At 40.1% G+C, this 20,941-nt stretch overlaps 1 protein-coding gene across 1 annotated transcript in view; it reads right to left on the bottom strand.

The window, feature by feature from the left end:
- Positions 1-20,941, bottom strand: part of MPPED2 (metallophosphoesterase domain containing 2) — a 131,570-nt gene that overhangs the window by 72,298 nt on the left and 38,331 nt on the right. Inside the window, exon 3 of the mRNA XM_024194937.2 lies at positions 10,220-10,401. Coding sequence (XP_024050705.1) covers positions 10,220-10,401 — 182 coding nt within the window. The remainder of the gene's footprint in view (positions 1-10,219; positions 10,402-20,941) is intronic.

Below are 20,941 nucleotides of genomic sequence, written 5' to 3'. Positions count from 1 at the left end.
AAATCAGGTTTTACTTTTCTAGATCTCCCAGTAAAGAATTTCAAATAAATATTCTACATCAGGGGTTGGCAACCTTTCAGAAGTGGTGTGCCGAGTCTTCATTTATTCACTCTAATTTAAGGTTTCGCGTGCCAGTAATACATTTCAACATTTTTAGAAGGTCTCTTTCTATAAGTCTACAATATATAACTAAACTATTGTTGTATGTAAAGTAAATAAGGTTTTTAAAATGTTTAAGAAGCTTCATTTAAAATTAAATTAAAATGCAGAACCCCCCAGACCGGTGGCCAGGATCCGAGCAGTGTGAGTGCCACTGAAAATCAGCTCTTGTGCCACCTTTGGCATGCGTGCCATAGGTTGCCTACCCCTGTTCTACATCAATCTTCTATACACTCTCAACACAACCCCAGAATTAATTACATGGGTTTTCTTTTTTGAACCTGATATAAAAACGCAATGCAAAATTTGTCAGCGTTCAGATCCTGGCTTCTGGCCCACTGGAACAAGAGGGTTAATTAACAAGTCACATAGGCTGGTAATATCCAGTAGGAAGCATGGCTCAAAAAGCTGCCCATTTTTCTGGCAATAAAGAAAATAAAGACAGTAATTCTTGGCACATTAATTAACCCCCCAGTATTGGTAATTACCATAAGATGAGAGTCTGCCAGCCTTGCATTAACGTAAGTTGTTGCAAGTTGCTTTTGAATGGTACAGTAATGCCCATGATACTGTGAATAAATGCTAACATTAGAGTTTTAGGACTCAAGCCCTATATCCAACAAATGCTTTTAACAGACCTTCACTCTCACTGGTTGCTTGACCAGAAGAAATTCATTTCATACAAACAAAAAAGCCAAGGAGGCATTCCATTGAGCAAGCACTTTCTTTACTCATCTTACAAATAATCTCCTGTATTCACCAACAATTTCCTAAATGAGTAGAACTGTGAGGAGAATTAAAAAAAACCCTAAGAGCCCTTGTACTCTTTGCCACCTAAGCTGGAAATAACAGAGTGGTGATTTAAAAAAAAAAAAAGGCAAAAAAGAGCTCTGTAATAGACAGGACACTGATGACCAATTTTAAATTGAATTACACAGCCTGCTAATTTTTATGATGAGATAAAATTTCTTTGGACACTACACACTAAAATCTACACAGTGCTTTCTCCCCCACAGCCCCAACCCCTCCCTCTGTTCCAAGCAACTCCTCCTCCTCTGAAACAATTGTTTTTACTAAGCAGGAACGTAATGCTCTACTAACCGAAAGACTTTTTTTAAAAAATTAAGTACTGTTAATATGGTGCAGTGAAAGATTCAGTAGAGAGGTTTACATCTATGTAGTTTGTAGTTTGTTTATTTTTGAGGCAATGCTTAATTTGGAAGCTATATATAAATCAATGGTATACAAATAGTACATGCTTTAGGACTGCTTTTCAGTGAAATCATTTCCAGACTGAGTTTTGTAGCAGTATAGCAGAAAAACCTGACAGCAGTGTTTGTGGAACTCATCTTTCTGTTTGAGTGGCTTGGGTTTTTCTCATGGCTGTTTCCTGCAACGCTCTTACTTTGTGGGGTGGGGAGGTGACTTGTGAGTATTTAGTGCATTTGTTTTGGTTGTGGTTTGAGTAACTATCCCAGCTTTAAGTAAGGCAGATCCAAGAAATCACAGAGGAATTACTGAGATGAAAAGTCACAACCAAAAATTGTAGAATATTTTCTAGTGCTCCCCTGCTCCTTTCTTTCAATGAAAATTACCAAATTAACTTATTGAAGTGGTTTCTTTATATTAAGACTCTCTGGAGATGTTGTCCTTTCTGAAAATAAGATTAACCTCAGCCAAGTATTCTGTTTTCAGATGTCATCCTAAAATTTACATTGATTTGTTTTAAGATGAATTTCCATACTAATGCTTGGTAGTACACCTCTACTCCGATATAACGCGACCTGATATCACACGAATTCTGATATAATGCGGTAAAGCAGTGCTCGGGGGGGGGCGGGGTGCATACTCCGGCAGATCAAAGCAAGTTCGATATAACGCAGTTTCACCTATAATGTGGTAAGATTTTTTGGCTCCCTAGGACAGCGTTATATCAAGTTAGAGGTGTATATGAGTTGTACAGGTGGCATTACAGTATATTTCCAATGCGTTACTCTGATTGCAGAGGTGACAGACAAAAAGGACCAAGGTTCCCTCAACAGACAATAAAAAATACATGCAGTTCCTTGAGACTTTTTTTTAAGTTTCCGGGGGGGGGGGAGGGGGAGATCAGATACATATAAAAGTTTAACACACTTACATTTATCCACATGGAGAATTTCCACTGAAGCCAATGGAATTTTTGCATGCAAATCAATGGCAGGAAAATGGTCCCTTCTACTATATTTACAAAGTTATACTTTCAGGGTACTGTTTTCTACATAGCATATAGCAAGAATTTCAGCTGACACACAAAGTAGTAAAATAAAATATCAGGAAAGAACTGGAATGAATATGGCATGGAGAAAGAATTTTACATTTGTTCTTTGAATTTCTTTATAAATTGCTAGATGAAGGGGGAAATATAGTTCCTTATTTTATGATACCAAATGCTTATTGGTATATTTACCCATACTTTATAAACATATCAAGATGCAACATTCACACTTGTTTTTAGTCTCCTGAGAAAGAAAGACTTTTATTCCAGAGAAGTTGTGTCAATAAAACTGAACATAGATTAAATTGGGGATTTTAAAAAATTTATGCCACAGTTTAAAATGATGTTAAACACATTACAAGTTAGGACACAATTAAAGATGAGATTGGACTCTCAAACAAAGATACACATATTTTTACAAGAAGCAAAACAGGATAATCCTTTTAAAAGAAGTTTAATAAATACCCAAGAGATTTTTAAAAAGTATGAATTTGGATTACATTTTGTTAATTGCACTGATGAATTTCATGCTTCTGAAACCGAGCAGCTAACAGCAGGTGCTGGTAGGCAGACACTGTGCAAGTTTGCCTATACAGCTCTGTCAATGCACCTCAAGACCCCTATTTACCATCTCACTTCTGAACTATGCTGCAGCAATCAGCCAATTTGGCCGGATCCTGAAATCCTCGCTTAAGCAAAGGGATCACAGAAAGCCTTTTCCTGCTCCCATTGGCCCCAAGACAGCAGAACTTGTCCCAATGCATAAAGGAAGAGTCCTACACTATTAGAAGTCAGTCACTGAAGACGTAGCTTTTTCTAAAATGAGACTAACAAACTTTTCTGGAGCTTTCTTCTCTCCTCCCAGAGCAGCAGTGCAGAACTCAAACACTCTTAAGAGGATTTAAATCAGAACAACATTTTCTTTCAATTGCAACTATTGAATGCATTCAAAATTTGTTAGAAGAGCTAAGTGCAGCAATATGGTATTTTATAGTTAGTCACTTAATTATTCATTCTGGATGTAATGAACGGAGCATGTTTAAAACAAGTTCCAGATGGTAAGAGCAGAAAGAAGAAATAAATCAAAATTTATAAAAATAAAAAATTTGTTTTCTGCTGCCATAATTTTACTCTATAATATTTTGAAACTGCCTTTAGATTTTAAATTATCTCAGAGCATTTTGCATTAATAGTCTTCTGAATTTTTGGCAATTTGGAGTTTATTGGGTTGTTTTTCATAAATAATCAAACATGTTTATATTAGTTACATACCAGACACTGACTGAATTCTTATTACAAAAGATAATATTTAAGAAGGAATACAATGAAATGAAGTCCTGAAAGGTCAAATGTTTGATCACAGTGAATTTATTATCTTAAATGTACCTAAATATGTGAGATTAATGCTCAGCGCTGCATGCCTTTCTCAGAAAAAAATTCCCATTTACTATTCCTAAGTAAGTAGAGGATTAGGTTCAGAGATGATCCAAGTGAGCAACTATAATGAGAAAAGAATGAAGGAGGAACCTACCCAAAAAGGTATAAAGAGATGGTTGGGAAGAAGAGCAAAGGAACCAGCTCTCCCTGCCCTTCTCTCTCCCCCCTCTCCCAAAAGTAAAGTGACCAGAAGAATTATTCAGGAATATAACCCTGAATGTTGGGTTTTTTTAACCGTGATAAGAAAATGTTCCAAATCTCATTATATTGTTTTGTTCCATTTGTCTGCTTCAGAATAAGTTTGGTTTTTAAGAAGCAAAGACTATAATGGCAGACACCCAACCTACAACTGTGAGATACACTTTTAGATATCGACAAGGGCTCACGTGGACAAGCTAAGGGTGGATTAGAACAGGTCATCTGTTCATACTTCCTACAGCAACACCACGATATCATAGCTCTTCCAGCTTTATCATCTACTCTACATTACAGTCAACAGTTTCATTTGAAGCTGCTACTTTCATTAACTTAATCAAATGTCACATACCAACATGACCCACAGTAACTTTTTTGCTTAGCGTAAAACAAGCCTTAACAGAACTACCACCAATACACAAATAAGCACAATGTAACCAGCCAATCACCAAATTTAAATATACATGTCCTCTGCTTTTATTTCTTTCACTAACATATTGGACAAACTAAATATACTGCATATAAAGGCAAAATTCTTCTTTCATTTACACCAGTGCATTTCTACTGAAGTCAACAAAGATGACACTGATGTAACTAGAAGAATTTGACCCTAATCCAAAAATCAGACTTGCCTCACTATGTCACATTATTCACATGTTTCCTCAGCTTACCTATATCATGCAGCAGCAATATTAAGAGAAAACCCTAAAGGTACGTCTACACTGTACACCCCTTACATCAATGTGTAGAGTACACTCGCTGCACGCCCCACAGCATGGGTATAAACAGAAGCATAGATGGTGAGGCATTTCTTAGGTGAGTAAAGACACACCTGATCTCTGTGGGTATGTACCCTACACAGCCCTCTACACACCCAAGCAGTGCCTCTCCCATCTACACTGCTAAAAACAATTATGTACGGTCCTGCTGTCTCCCCGCTGTCGAAGTCCTTTCCTGCTGCCTCCCTCCTGCCAAATCCTTTCACTGATGCATGTAGCTACATGTCTCAGTGTGGATGCAGTTGCTTTTCATTGCAGCATGTAGCTACACATACCCTACATGCTGTCACCAGCAATGTGCAGTGTAGATGTACCCTAAGAGGAACACTATTGGCAATGAACATATAAGATGAAAGGAGAGCATAAAAGAATCATTTTGCCCCTCCCAAACATTTCAGAAACAGTGAGTCAAATTTTCAATTTTCAGTTATAGTGATGTATATTTGTGGTAACTTCATCAACTTCACAGGAGTTATTCCAGATTGAAATCACGGTTGCCACAGACCATAATTCAGCCCAACTCATCGAACCTGCACACCCCATGGGGGAGTTTTGCCTAAGTAAGAACAGAACAAGCATTTCATGAAATAAACAGTAGTAGCAATTATTTGTAAAAAAAAGTGGTTGAAGAACTTCAGCTGGTGTAGAAACAGATCCTGCAAACAGTACCTCAGTCATGGTACTATTGAAATTGATGCAGACTACTCATGTGAGCAAGGGTTTGCAAGATCAGGCCCTATCTGACAGGATAAATATACCTTCAGTCATTACAGATATATATTATGTAAATTCAGCGTTGCTTTCTCTTTACTTTTGCATTCATGACTTATTCAGTCACTTCTCAGCACATGGGAAAGGACATACTGTATATCGTCAACTATGCTATAATTACATATTCTTCTGTTTAATTTTCCATATATGACTCAATGTGAAGGGAAGGGGAAAATGCGCACTGTAATATAATAATAGACTAAGTATATTTGGAAAGAAGTATATTAGCCAAAGCCTAATATCTTAATTCTTCTCCAGCATATAATGCTGTGTTTACTGCAAGGTCAGTTAAGTTACTATAAGGGATTTTTAATGAAAACAATTATAAATTTAAAATAACTGTGTTTAAAGCATTAAACAGCCACTAAGGTCAAGTGATTACAGCAGTTACAAGACCCGTGGGACATGTTCACACCAAAACAAAGTGAATAAATTACCTCAGCTGGCATGTGTAATCACTAAGTGACCACAGAGGCTATTCAGTGCACAAGCCCAGAAGAGTTTCATGCAAAACCAATAATGAAAATTTATCAGTCAAGGGAAAAAAGCATAAGAATTAGCAAAAGTTATGCTATAGACTACATAACTATAGGGAGCAGAAGACATGATGTGGAAGGCAGAGTTTGATGAATGGTGGACCAAGGCTGAAAAACACAACAGGCACAGGAAGAAGAGCTGACATTAATGAAACAAGGTGGGAGAGATAATATCTTCTATTGCAGTGTTTCTCAACCTTTTTGATACCAGGGACTGGCTTGCTGCTTTCCTAAACTGTGTCAGTGAGATCTCAGGGACCAGCATTGGTCCATGGACCAGTCGTTGAGAAACACTGTTATATTGGACCAATTTCTGTTGGTGAGAGAACCTGAAGAAGAGCTCTGTGTAGGCTTGAAAGCTTCTCTCTCTCTCTCACCAACAGAAACCGGTCAAATAAAAGATATTACCGCACCCAACTTGTGTCTCTAATATCCTGGGACCAACACAGCTACAACACCACTGCATTTATTAATGACGCAGATAGGTAGGACCCAAACCTAAATACCTTATGCAGCCAAAACACCCACTGAGTCCAGCAGGCATTTCAGGTGCACAAAAATTAAGAGTCATAAGGCAAAACAAAGGACTCAGTCCTGCATACAAAACTCTTAATCAAGTAAAAATGGGGTAGGATATTAATCTCTTGACTTTGGCCTTAGTTTTTCTGCCAAAAGGGTGTGTTTTTATAATGGGATAACCAATGTATATTAGCAATCCCTCTAAAATCCTAGTGGAGCAGGGCCCTGTAGTTTTACCACAAGATAAATTAGACCAAGTCAACTACAGGTGGGAGTATACTCTTGACCTGACCTAGCTACCTTGCAGTGAAAACTACAGGTGGCTGGTTTCACACCAGGATTTTACAGCAGAATCACTAACCTGCGTTAGCAATCCTGCTGTACAAAACCCTTTTCTGCGATACACCCATAGGCTTTGATGGGAATTCTGTGTGCAGAAAGGTTTTGGGAACAGACCCTAATAGACAGGATGGGATGAACAGCTAAGACCGAATGAGAGACAAAAGGAATACCATTGTGCAGAAGTGAGAATAAATCTCAAGAATAGGAAACAGAAGATGATTTGCTCACCTCTAACATATGTAGATATTTCTATGCCCCCATTACTACACTATCTGAGCATCTCACTATTTTTATTATATTTCTCCTTACAACACTTTTATGAGATAGGGCAGTGATATTATCCCCATTTTACAGATGGCGAACTGAGGCTCAGACTGACTAAGGGTGTTAGATGCCTAACTCCCATTGAAGCCATTAGTAGTTAAGCGCTTAAATGCCTTTAAAATTCTGGCCCCAAGTGACTTGCCTAAAGTCACACTGCTCTAATTCCAGGAGAGGAGAAGAGAAAATAGCAACAGATCCACACTGGCAGGGCATGTAATAGAGGAGTGCCACCTATATGGAATACCCACCACCACCACCACCTCACCCTATACAAGCACCTTCGTGGATGCTCGCTATAGAGATGGAGAGCAGCAGGTGGGGCAGTGCTCAGGGCATGGCCTTTCTCCATGGTTTCATGGTGATGACATTTTTCACAGTAGCCACAGAGGGGAGAGGTGGCTACACACTAGGCAGGAGAGATGTGTTGCCCTGTCACTCTTCCCCCCACCTTCTTCCACAGGGCCATTCAGTTCCTCTATGCACTGCGTAAATAAAGGGGAGTGTACAGGCACGTCCCAAGGAGAGTAGGGAAATTTCATGACTGTGAGGTATGAACAGAACTCAAGACAACAGATCACCTAAAAGAAAGCTAAGAATAACTGCAACCATTATAAGGTGGGGAAAAAATCATTTGCAGCCTCATTCTAATATGCAAGCAGAGTGGCAGGTATTGTTTTGTGTATGAAGTTACAGGTGGACTCTATGGACTACCAAAACCAGAATGAAATACAATAGAGATCTCCTTTAAACATGCGAGGGAAATATAGATGTGCAAGGGCAAATCATATGGTCCTCTCACTGCCTAAGACTAGAGAATCTGGTCTATTAGACATATACGCCACACCAACCTCTGCTAGCCCTCTGTGTGTGTGTATACACATATACACACATATACAAACACACACACACACACATATATATATACACTAAGATATCCCTTAAATAAATATTGGAGGCTGGAACGTATCTATTCAGTGAATGATAACATATGTAATTAATGTTAACCACAGAGCAATATGAATAAAGGTACTAAACTATACACATGTAACTCCTGCACACATATACTACGCACATACACGAGGGGCTTATGTGATGAAATCGAATCATAATAATTGGTTGTCAAAAAAAGGGGTATCAATATGGAACAATGAAAAAATTTACTTGTGCTGGCTTCCTGCATCGCAGATTGGCATCTTCAAATAAAGTGCTGTATCTCAGCACTATCCTTATCAAGATACTACTATGGTATTTTGGAGTAATGACTCAATATTTAGACACTGCACTGAGCTCCATCCATAGTGGGTACTTGGGTCTATGGGCTCAGGACAGCAAATCCTTCCAGGAGCAGCCTGACACACAAGGGGTCTGAAGACTGAACCGTCTTTAACAATAGTGCTCCCTACTTCCCTAGTGGGACTGGCTCGTTTTGGGGGGGGAGCATATTCAATCTCTTTTGAAACCATGTATCCCCAAGAATCCCTGCACACGTCTGTGCATATGGACTCCAGTTTTGACAGGCCTTTGTGGAGGCTGCACAAAAAGTGATGGCTCTTTGTATGCTCCTCCTCCTATACTCCCACATAAGCTCCTGTCACATTCTGACCCTGTACTAACACTGTTGCAGAAAGGGATGTGTTTTGAACCATTTGAATACACTAGGACTTTCTAATCATAAGGGTGGTGAGGCATAATTACAGCAGGATGGCTGTGAGGAATACTAGAAGCCATTGTAACCAGTATACAAAAGCCAGAGGAGGGGCAAATATTCTTAAAATAAGACAAGAAACTATGAGACATTGAAAGCAAGTGGGGGAAAGAGAGGAAGAAAGTATAAATGCACAAGACAGGGAGAGGAAAAGCAAGGAGGAGGGTGAGAAAGGCAAAGGATGTGGAAGGAAAGCTCTTTTGTTTCTTTTTATGAACCAAAATAAAAGTCCTCTCTCATCTCCCTAAGAGCCAAGAGAATCCAACGGGATTTAATGATGCTATTAACAGCCTTTAGAGACGCGGTCATCACACAGCAGCAGCTGAAAGAGAGTGCAATGACTGGGTCACAGTGCAATGACTCAGCCATGGTTTTAAAAGCTTTGATATCATGCTGCAGATTTATTTTGAGAAGGAAGAGATTTTAGAAGACCTGCTTGCTCTGTTGGGCCATCCTAGCGTCTTTAATACCCCTAGTGCAAACAGTGACATGGCAACACATAACTGGCCTCATGATATCATGTGTAACAATGATGCCTGGCACATGGGAAAATCCATTCTCCTGAGTATAACCTACTCGCTGCAACCTGCCCCATTCTTGCGGAGCTGCTGTCATTCTCTTAATGACCCACCAGTATCAACTGATCACTAGGACACACCTGGCAAATTCACCAGTGCAATAGGTGCTTCCATCTGGGAAATTCCAGAGCATAGCAGGAGTCAGCAGTCAAAGGGTTAAAATGGCAGCCCTCCTTTATCTGAAAGGTGCCCTCAATTCAGTAACCACAACCACATACTGCCTAGTACAACCCCTTTGAAACTGCCCCTCCCAGTGGTGGGAAAAGGGTTTTTTTGGCTGCAGACCCAGAGTTACAGAAATGCCAGCTGCCAGTGGGACATACTGTGTGCACACATCCAGTCCCACCCTTACAGTGTACACTCAGAGCTGCCGCATAGCTCCTGTACCCTTGCCTCGGAATGACAGAGGTCCCTACCCCAAGATAATGCAGTGATAAAGCAAAATATCTCAATTCATCTTTAATTAACATGATTAACATTAGCACATCACATAGGAACAACTGAAGCAGGGGTTGTGGAGGTGGGGTCTCCAAGTGCTTTAATTCAATTAGAAAGCAGTGAGTGACACTTGGACAGAAAAGGTTAATTGGGGTCACCAAAATGCAATAATTCCTTACCTAACCAGTCATTAAACTTCTTAACCTCGGAGGGCAGTCCCAGCTCGGTGAAATCGCCTGTGTGGAGAAGGATGTCCCCATAAGGCATCTGGATGCCATCTGTTCTGGAGTGTGTGTCTGAGACGCAGACAAATCGCGTGTGGCCCGTTGGTTTTGGAGTGTCATATGGGATAGGGTCGACCCTAAAGCAGACACATAACAGAGCCCATAACAGTTACATGGGTTACAACCCTCACATGCATTACTTTAAATATGAACATAAATCTATAGACACAAAGTGCTTAGGGAGAAAACTGTGGAAGATCAGAAATGTCCTGTTGTCTAGGACTCCATAATGCAGCAGCATGAACAACCCAAAAGGTAAACACTTTCCTGACAGGAAAACAAGACCGTCAAAAATTATACATGATATGGCCTGCCTAGCACCAAGTCCTGATATTAACATCAATGAAGAAATCAGAGAACATGGATTCTAGAGATGTATAATCCAGTCAGACCTTTTTCACTCAACCAATAGCAGGGGTCGGCAACCTTTCAGAAGTGGTGTGCTGAGTCTTCATTTATTCACTCTGATTTAAGGTTTCACATGCCAGTAATACATTTGAACGTTTTTAGAAGGTCTCTTTCTATAAGTCTATAATATATAACTAAACTATTGTTGTATGTAAAGTAAATAAGGTTTTTAAAATGTTTAAGAAGCTTCATTTAAAATTAAATTAAAATGCACAGCCCCCCGGACCGGTGGCCAGGATCCAGGCAGTGTGAGTGCCACTGAAAATCAGCTCTCGTGCCACCTTTGGCATGCATGCCATAGGTTGCTTACCCCTGCAATAGATGCTACCACATATCTTATTAAATGACCAAGTGCATAGGCCATTAAATAACATCACTGCCAGCTGGGCCAGAATAGTCTCCTAATAGGCTCGATCCTGCAAGAGACCGAGCAACAGGATTTCAGTCAAGCTAAGTACTAAGCTACATGCTTAATGTTAAACACATGAATAGCTCCATGGACCTCAGTAGGACCAGCCACATGCATACAGAGAAGCACACGCTTAAGTGCTTTGCTGGTGCTCAGCACCTTGCAGGATGGAACTGAATGAAAGGAAAAAAAGTGAACAGCCAGCATAAGAATAAAATTGATTTGTTTTTAAAAAATGCCTTCAGTTTTAGTAATGTGATGTGTTATCTGTAAGAGAAATAAGACAATTAATAAGAAAACATAAAGCCTAGTAGTGTTCCTCTTTATTTTTTTTTAAATAGGCATAGATATCTATTTATGTCCTGAGCTGTGTGGCGACCTCCACGCATAGGTCCAAATTCTTTGTTGGTGTAAATTGGCAGAACATCGTTGAAGTCTATGGGGTGGTGCTAGTTTATGCAGGCTGAGAATTTGGACCACACAGTGAAAATGTCACAAGAAAAGCAGACAAATAACAGAACTCTGTAATATAAAACAAGATACATGGAGCAATATCCCACAAGATCATATCCAGAAAGTATGTAACGGAACATTCTACTGAGTCACATACTATATGGAGCCAAAGGATCTTGTACAGAACTCTGAAGATTTTTAGATCTTTATTCTCACTACTGCTTCCTAATCCAGACTCAGGTAACGTGTGTGTGTAAAGTGTGGGTTTGTGTGTTCATTAGCTGTCCCTCCCCATCCTCAGTGAAGTCTAAGATCAGTGTAAACTAGGGAAAGTTACAGCAGTGTAACTATGCTGATGTAAACCCCTATCTTTGATACTTAAATAGTCCCCATCACTGAGTGAATTTAGACTCACAACAACCCTGTGAGTTAGGGAAGTGCTATTACCCTACTTTACAGGCACAGCGATTAAGTGACTTGCCCGCAGTCACACAGGAAGTGTGTGACAGATTAAAGGATTGAACGTGTGTCCTTCAAGTCCTGGAGTACTACCCCAACCACTGGACAGATCATATCCTTCCTTTCTTAAGGGCAATAAACCATCCCAGTGCAAAACGGGGCACGTACTAGTGCAACTTACCCTGACAACCTATTGGGATAAACTTCAGTACCGCAAACCTAATTTTACACTGGTGCAGCCTATCTACACTTGGGGCTTGCACTAGCGTAAATACATTAGTGCAAAAGACGAACTGCTGTATAGACAGGGCCTTAATGGAAGAATACTCTAGCTAGTATTTTTTTTACTACCAAGAATTTATTTACTTTATCGCATATACTACAAAACATTTCCTGAATAGTGCCCAAGTGCTACAAAGGTGGGTGTGCTAGGAATGGATAGATCACATTGCTACATACTAGTATCCTATGAAGCACAATCATTAATAACTAGGCCTAAACCACAGTTCACTTGTCATATAAATGAATCGAGTTTTTGTTGCATTTGTTCACTGATTTGCTCATTTGTAAAATTCAGTCATTCATAAAGTACCTCCCAGGTACTGGTGCAAATCAGTGAGGTTCAATTGTATTTAGTTGCATTTATTTGCTTGGCCTTTATTTTGCAAGTTGGGTGAGGTGGGAAGGAGCTGTTTGGTATGTTACTTGCACTTGTTCCTGTATTTTTTTTTAGTACTGCAAATATTTGTTTTCCCAAAAAATAAAATAATGAGCAGATTGTATGATTATATGGCCCATATAACTGGTTATCACCATGGGTTTAATTGGAAACCCAAAAAGAAATCCTAACTCCAACACACAATTAATGGGTTTTTCGCCACAAGGGTTAGAAATTAATAACGCTTTAACCACAGAGAAAATTCACTAATCCACTGAGATCACACTGGCAACGTGGGCAGAACTGTGATTATAAGCAATAGTGCTTTCTTATTTGGCATCTTCCTTCCCATTACTGAGGCTAAATTGAAAACTTTGAGATATATATTACCAAGTAAATACATGGGTCTCTGCAGCTACGGTCTTATCAACATCTCTTCTTCTAGGAATGTTTCCCCCAGACAATACAAGAAATGAATGTCTGCTTTCATTGCTGTAGCATACTTTGTTCGGGTATGTCTGCATTAGAGATGAATAGCATCTTCGGATCTTGTGGCACCCACTTTTGCTTGTAAACATTCTTCCCTGCTCCCTCCAGCTCATTCCCACACATGCTGGTTGTTTCAAGATCTGCTCTGCTACAGGCAATCCCATCAAAGCATATTATTGGAGACTGGCTTATGGTTATTTTCTATGCATGCAATAACTAACCTAAAGAGCATAACAAAATCCAAATTCATTAAGAGCCTTTCTTCTCTTTGTGAGTACTATGATGTTGCTGCATAGCTTTTCCTCTGGAGTCACGCTTAATTTCCTCGGTTATTAAGCAATGCTAGTTTACTAAATATCTGAAACTAAACCATTGCAGGTTCTTATACCCAGGCCATCAGATCACCTGACAAGCTGAATATTTCAACATCCTCTTCCACCAACAGAGGCTTAGGAAAGACGGTGTATTGCTAGCCCTGGCAGCTGAAGTTCTCTATTTATCCACAGCTACAGCATAAGCCGCAGCAATGCAAACTCCCCCTACATCACAATGCCAATGAAACTCTCAACTACCTCCTTGAGTAAGAAACTCATCACACTCCACATCCATTCAGTCCTTGGTCTGTCCACTGATGCGCATACTTGTTCATTAGGATCTGCATTGAAACCACTTATTCACTTCACACTAGCCGCTCAGGGCATGTCTACACTAGGACAAAAAAAGCCTGTAGCTGGCCCAGGTCAGCTGAGTCAGGCTTACATGGCTTGGGCTCCAGGGCTGTAAAACTGCTGTGTAGATATTCGGGCTCAGGCTGGATCCTGAGCTCTGAGAACTTGCGAGGGTGAGGGATCTTTTATTCCTGTGTAGACATACCCTCAATGGCCATAGGATAACAGATTTCAGGCTGGGATTTTTAAAGGAACCAAGGGAGTCGTATCCAATTCACACTGAAATCCAATGGGAGAGGGGCATTTAATTCCTTAATTAATCACTACCAACCTGAGCCATATTAGAACCAAGGACTGAAAGGAGAAAGGCTCTGTTTTCCTTTATCAATTCCCTGAACCACTCAGCACCCTGTCCCTGCCCATCCCCAGGTTTTGAATAAAAAGATCCCAGCTGGCAGAATAAAACACCTTGAAGATTATTCCACTGTCACATCTGGAAGGGGGGAAGGAATGGCAAACATGTTTCCAACTTTGTGAAATATAGCCTGACGCTGCATGATTTTACTGGGCAGCCATAGCTTTCTTTTAACAAAAATAAATAAAGCATATTATTTTTTTCACATGTGCATCTGTTTTGATTAATATGGTAACCAGGTAATACAAAGCACTGGGTGTGACCAAAAGCAGCACTGTATTCACACCCTACACAATACTTTAATAATATTTATACAAAATATGCCTTGTGAGGTATCATTTGAAAACTAACACATTGATCATCAATATTCTTGTGTAATGTATGTATGAAATGCATATTAAGAGTTATGAGCATAAGATGAAATTATGAGTACAACCTGTGGAGTGGGTCAGCCAGTTTCTCAAAGACAAAGGACCAGCTGACTCCACTAACCAGCTGTTATCAAAGTTGACTGGCAATCACCTGTCAAGTGGCCATTCTTTGGCAATGGAGGGGGCAGGAACAGATCGAGCTGCATTTCAGAATAATAATATGGGACCTCTTTCACCACAAGACTCCATGTCTTCTTCCTCACAGCGGGAATGAACTTAACTAGTGGTAACCCTCAGGAAAATGCCTTTCAAAAGGGTGAGTGGACTATAAAAGTGAGAGGCAAAAATACCCCAGGATCTCTCTCTTTCTCTCTCTCGTCAATTCTACCTAAAACAACAAAGGAACTGGCCCTTTGACTTTGCGGGCAGCTCCTGACCTGAGAATTTGTTGCTGGGAACATGTGGTAAGGATTTTACCTTGAACCAAGTCTAGCTTGCTAAACGTTAGCTACTAGGAAGCATTTTATCTTTATTTTTCTTGTAACCATAATACCTTATATTTGTGCTCACTTAAAATCTCTCTCTCTCTCTGTAATTAAATAAACTTGTTTTATTTTTAATCTAAACTAATCCAATGCTGTGTTTAAAATGAACTGTTTGGTAACTCCAGTTAAAAGTATCAAATTGTTGAATATTGACCCTTTACTGGGGCAATGGTCCTTTAATATCTGAATTGTCCAGGAAAAAGTTTTGGGAAAATTTGGGACTAGGAGTGTATTGGAGTCACTTTGCAAGTAGTAAGCAAAGCTGATAAAAGCCGGAGTTATGACTGGAGTGTTGCTGACAGGCTGCTGAGGTCAGAGTTGCTGGACCAGGGTTGCAGCTATACACAGACTCAGGGTGTGACCTGCATACTGGTAGGCTGCTTGTGAGCAGCCCTGGTTGGAAGGTACAACAGCAAAGCATTGAGAGGCACCCAAAGGTGCGGGGCAGGCGGTGACACAACCCCTCACTAGTATGGACTGCATCCCAGAATGTGACACTAGGGTAAAAATATTAAAGCACCTAGATGACATACGAGCCTACGCCCCATTTTCAAAAGTGGTCTCATGAATCTAAGTGACTTAGATGCTTTTCACATTTTTTTCCTGAGAATTCTAGAGTGCTCTATGCCCAATTAATGATATCCCATTAGATACCTGACCATCAAATGCTTTCTAAGATTAAGAAGAGTAATGGTAAATTCTGCACGCTCTGGGGTAACACATATGCGAAATAAATTCTATGACAACAGATTTTACGAATCAGAAGAAATAGGGGGTATGTATATTATGCATAGACCCTGCCCCCCAAAACAATTGCTCAATTTAAAATAAGGTGCTTTTACCATCAGCTTTCCAGTTCTAACCTCCTGCCCTATAGAAGACCCCTTGTCTAAAGGCTCCTCATTACACTAATATATTAGCTTGAGAAGTGTGGAAATGAGCAGAGGTGTGGGTGGATGGGTCCATCACCATCTATATAAAGCTACCTCCACTAAGCCAATATGGCAGCCCTGAGCAAAGCACAGTAACTTATGGATCTATATTGACAAAAGGCCACATGGGGGCCAGGAGAGCTAGGTGTCAGTGTAGAGGCAGGGTCTTCAGCATGCCCCAACGTACGTTGCAGCAAGGTGAGACTAGCTTCCACAGCACTAATGCAGCTGACTAGAAATTCTGCAGTGGCTTCATTTACATTTTAAAAATTAATGTGTTACTGAAAATGAAAATAAATACTGCAATCATCGTAACATCCCCTGTGTAATGATTTTCATATTAAATTTCATTTATTTTGCATTGTTTCTACATTTTCAGTTTGAGATATGCCACAAATATTTTAGTGACAATGCACAACTGCGCTGCAGAAGTTATCAAGGGGGAAAGCTAGAGGTTTTGGCAGCTAGATGGGAGACGATTGGAGCCTTTGACACATGGGGATGCATGAGACATTGAACAGTGGGATAAGTACATTTAGCTGGATGTTTCTACTCAGTAGTGAAATAGTTAATGTTGACATGTAGTCATCTCTCGATTTCAGACCAACGTCTAACTGAAATGAATGGGGCAGTCCAGATTTCTCAGAGCTACTGTTGCAGGCTCTCTGCAGAATGAGGGGCAGAGAGCACTGCATCAGTTAACTTTGAAAACAGAACCAAATGTATCTTCACTACCAGGAAGGCTGTCTCTCCCCCCCCCCTCTTTTGGTGTGTGGAGAAGCCAATCCCCAAATCCCCTCCCCACCAATTATGGAAGATTTCCAGGGACGCTGCAACTTCTGCCTGGCAGAACTTCCAGTCCTCTCACTGGGAATACCCCACACAGGGAATCATGCAGGTAGGTAAAACATTTACACACATCACACACACAAATTTTATTTGTCCTCTCAGGCATTTTTTAACACAAATTTTAGCAGCAATATTATTGCGTACAGTCTACTGTTCTTAAACTGCCTTTGTTGGTTTTGCTACAGGGGATCAACTTTGGGGCCACCATAAAGGATCTTGAAATTTTACCCTTTTCCAGACCTGCTAGCTGTGGAAATGGATATTGGTCATGCCTCTATTATATGTTATTTGTCACCAAACAATTTTTTTTTCTAGATGAGTTTCTCCACTGGAGTAGGTCTACATCTGAATTTTTAGTTGTGCTTTAAACACATTAATTAATATATGTTAATTAATGCAATTGTAAATTCTGGTGTAGACCAAAACCATTTGTTACTAGTCAATCTTAACTGTAGGCTACAGCAACAAAAAATAGTGCCTAGCAATCAGCAACACACATTTGTCTCCTGGTACAAACATTTGTGTAATATCTATACTAGAATTTACAATGGTGTTAGTTAATATGTGCTAATCATTTGTTAAAAGACAACTAAAAAATTCAAAAATGTCACCTTCGTTCGCAAAAGTAACGTTCACACATGTTGTTTCTGTGGGTCATTTAGAGGGGCAATAAGTTAAATATATATTAAAACACAGCTGTGTTATTAATATTAACTAAACGTTTTAATCAATTACTTTTCACCATTCATACTTTTCACCACCAGTGGTGATGAATTGGGTTTGTTTTTATACTTTACTGTCCTCTTACAGAGTCCCTGTTACCCCTATTTCAAATTTTGTAAATTAAACACTCTGCAGTAAAATCAGTACGCTCAGAAATCCTCCCTCCCCCCTCGGAAGGAGCAATACAAATATTTCCAGCAAATGCACTTAAAACAAGTTTGGTTCTAAGTGCTGATACCTCCCCCTCCTCGTCTATGGCTTTAAGAAAACATATTTGTACTTAAAATGGATATACCAAAAGAACAGATTTCCCAGAACATCGTCCCTTTCTCTCTGTGGGCCTGAGATTGCACACACACGTGCACACACATGGGGTTTATGAAAAATAAAAGGAGGACATTTCTGTGAAAGCACCTTCTTAAAATATTGACTACACATCATCAGGGTTTCCAACTCTTGTGATTTTTATCATGAGTATCATTATATTTGTTAATTTTCTTAAAGCCCCAGTGCTGGAGTCCATGATTATGTGAGACTCACAGCTTTCATGTAAAAAAAAAAATGAGTATGTTTCTAGCTCTCCTGGTGCAGAGAAATGCATGAAAATATGACTTGAGTGCACCCTAAAGACTTGGAAATCAAAAGGCAAATAAAAAATACCAACATTTTTTATTTATTTTAAATCTCATAATTAAGCCAATTTTGTGATGTGGGGAGGCCTGATTTATAATTTTGGAATGCTTTCGGGTGGCAATACTGCATTATGGTCAAATTCTGAATAAATACCTCCAATGGGTGCACATGCACATTATTTTGGAAGCAACACTTCAGCATCTGCCTTTAAAAATTGGATCCAAAATATTACAATCATTTTTCAAATGAGTGTAATTGTAAATTGACATGTTACTAAGAACTGTATCACGGGGTGTACTGGAGAAAACACACCAGTAAATGGCACATCCCTCCAAAACTAAAAATTGGGTAAGGGTATGAACATTTTTTGGCAGTTGTGAATACTGAGGGGAAAATAGCTTAAATGACATAGATTCCAATCCCCCAGTTACCAGATCTGTGGACAGGGAGAAAAGGTTAGCAACACGAACAGCTAGTTCTTATTAAAAAGGAGTTGTGATCCACTAGTATGCTCCAGAAACCTTACGTTTATCATACAGGACACCTACTTCCAAAATGATCTGAATAATACTGCTGAGTAAGAATTTGGGGTCCCGAATTCATTCTACTGGCCTCAGTGATTATGTCATTTCACCAAGTTAAATAAGAATTTCCTAAGAAACCTTCTGCAGAATTTTTTTAAAAATTGTCTTAATATAATAAAAAGATTGGACAATGGATTAACTTTTCAATATTTATAATTGTTGCTCCCAACCTTGAAATGGGAACTACAAGCACTTTGGTAAATGGACAGGCAGGTTGTCTGGTAACTTCTCTAAATGTATCCATTACTGAAAGGAAGACCAGTTAGTAAGCAACTTCGTACAGCACTAACTCTCAGTGTATCACAACCGATATCTTGACATCTCCAGCAAGAGAATATACTGACAGTGAGAATATACACTGGAAAATGACATCATGTTAGAACGTGTTAACTGACATATTACTTAGTAGCACTCACTATACACAAGACTGTTGTGTATGAAATCATGTTAGCTGTTTGTAGTCAGGCTGCTAGATCCAGACTAACAAATATTCAACATCATGTTCATTAACAGATGTTATAACATGATGCCAGTTCCCACTGTAGACAAGCCCCAAAGACACTTGTTTTCCACCCTGTCTAGCAAAAGAAGCACACCAGGGTAATAACACCTTTCTTATTCTTATTACCAGATACTAGATTTACACATATGTCTAAGAACAGATTATCACCAAATGTTTAAAACATCAGTTTTCATCCCAAAATCTTTATGCACTTGTTACTTCCATTGAAATCTATAGGAGTTTTCTGTGGGACTGTAAAATGGAGCCCTAAGTGTATTTGAGAGCGGTGATATTTGTGACTCAATGCAAAGCCTTTGAAAAAACTGCTTTTACCAAACTGTAACAAGACTCTGTGCACGCATTTCTACTCATGCCAGTGTTTCCAACAATTATCGTTGCAGGAAAATTCCAGATCCTGTAATCATAGGAACCAACTCTATGGGTGCTCCAGAGAGCACCCACAGGAAAAAAATGGTGGGTGCTAAGAAGCCAGCTCCTCTCCTTCCGCCAGCAGCTCCACCAATCAATGCCTCCCCGTACCTCCCAGCGCCTCCTACCTGCCGCAGATCAGCCTTTTTTGTGGTATGAAAGCGGCGCTGGTGGGGTAGAGGGAGGAATGAGTGTGGGGCACGCTTGGGGGAAGGGGCGGAACAGGGCAGCATGAGACAGGGCAGGATTGTAGCGGGGGTGGGAAGAGGTGGGGCGGGGGCTTGGGAGGGAGAAGAGATGGAGTGGGGACGGGAAGAGGTGGAGTGGGGGTGGGGCCTCGGGCAGACCCGGGGTAGTCAAGCACCCCCTGGCACATTAGAAATTCAGCACCTCTGTCTGTAATACAGTTTTTGGAGCTGCTTACTCCCTGGGATAGTTGTGAGGTTAAATGGAAAAGACTGACTAGCTATCTACGGTTACAATTTGTGTAAAAGAAAATAAACTTTGAAAAAAGCTGTCCTATAAACAGTTTTAGTAACAACTTCCAATCCTTTACAAACATTAACAATTTAAGACCCAAGCATTGGTTAACCCTCAAGCTATGACTGGAATAGAGGCACAGAGAGGCTAAGAGTCAGACGTTCAAAGGTATTTAGGTGCCTAAAGATGCAGATAGATGCCTAATGGGATTTTTAAAGGTGCCTAAGTAGTTAGGACCTAACCAGTTTATCTGCCTTTGAAAATCCCATTAGACTCCTAACCAGATGTATAGATGCCTAAATACCTTTAAAAATCAGGGTCTAACTGACTTGTCTAAGATTTCACAGGAAGCCAGTGGCAGAACTGAGAACTGAATCCAACAGCCTTGACTCCGAGACAGTGGTTCCCAGACTGTGGGTCGCAACCCCAAGTGGGGTCATGACATTAGCAGATGGGGTCACAGCGATCTCTAGAGCGCACAGGATGCCATTTTGCTTCACACAACACGACCTTGCATGTATAGTGCATATGAGGTCACAAGGCATAGAGCAGCAGTCGGCAACGTTCGGCACGCAGCTCGCCAGGGTAAGCACCCTGGCGGGCCGGGCCA

This window comes from Terrapene carolina, unplaced genomic scaffold (genome assembly GCF_002925995.2).
Source record: "Terrapene carolina triunguis isolate 2854851 unplaced genomic scaffold, T_m_triunguis-2.0 Scaffold96, whole genome shotgun sequence".
Taxonomy (NCBI): domain Eukaryota; kingdom Metazoa; phylum Chordata; order Testudines; family Emydidae; genus Terrapene; species Terrapene triunguis.
This window is presented reverse-complemented; position numbering and strand designations above follow the sequence as displayed.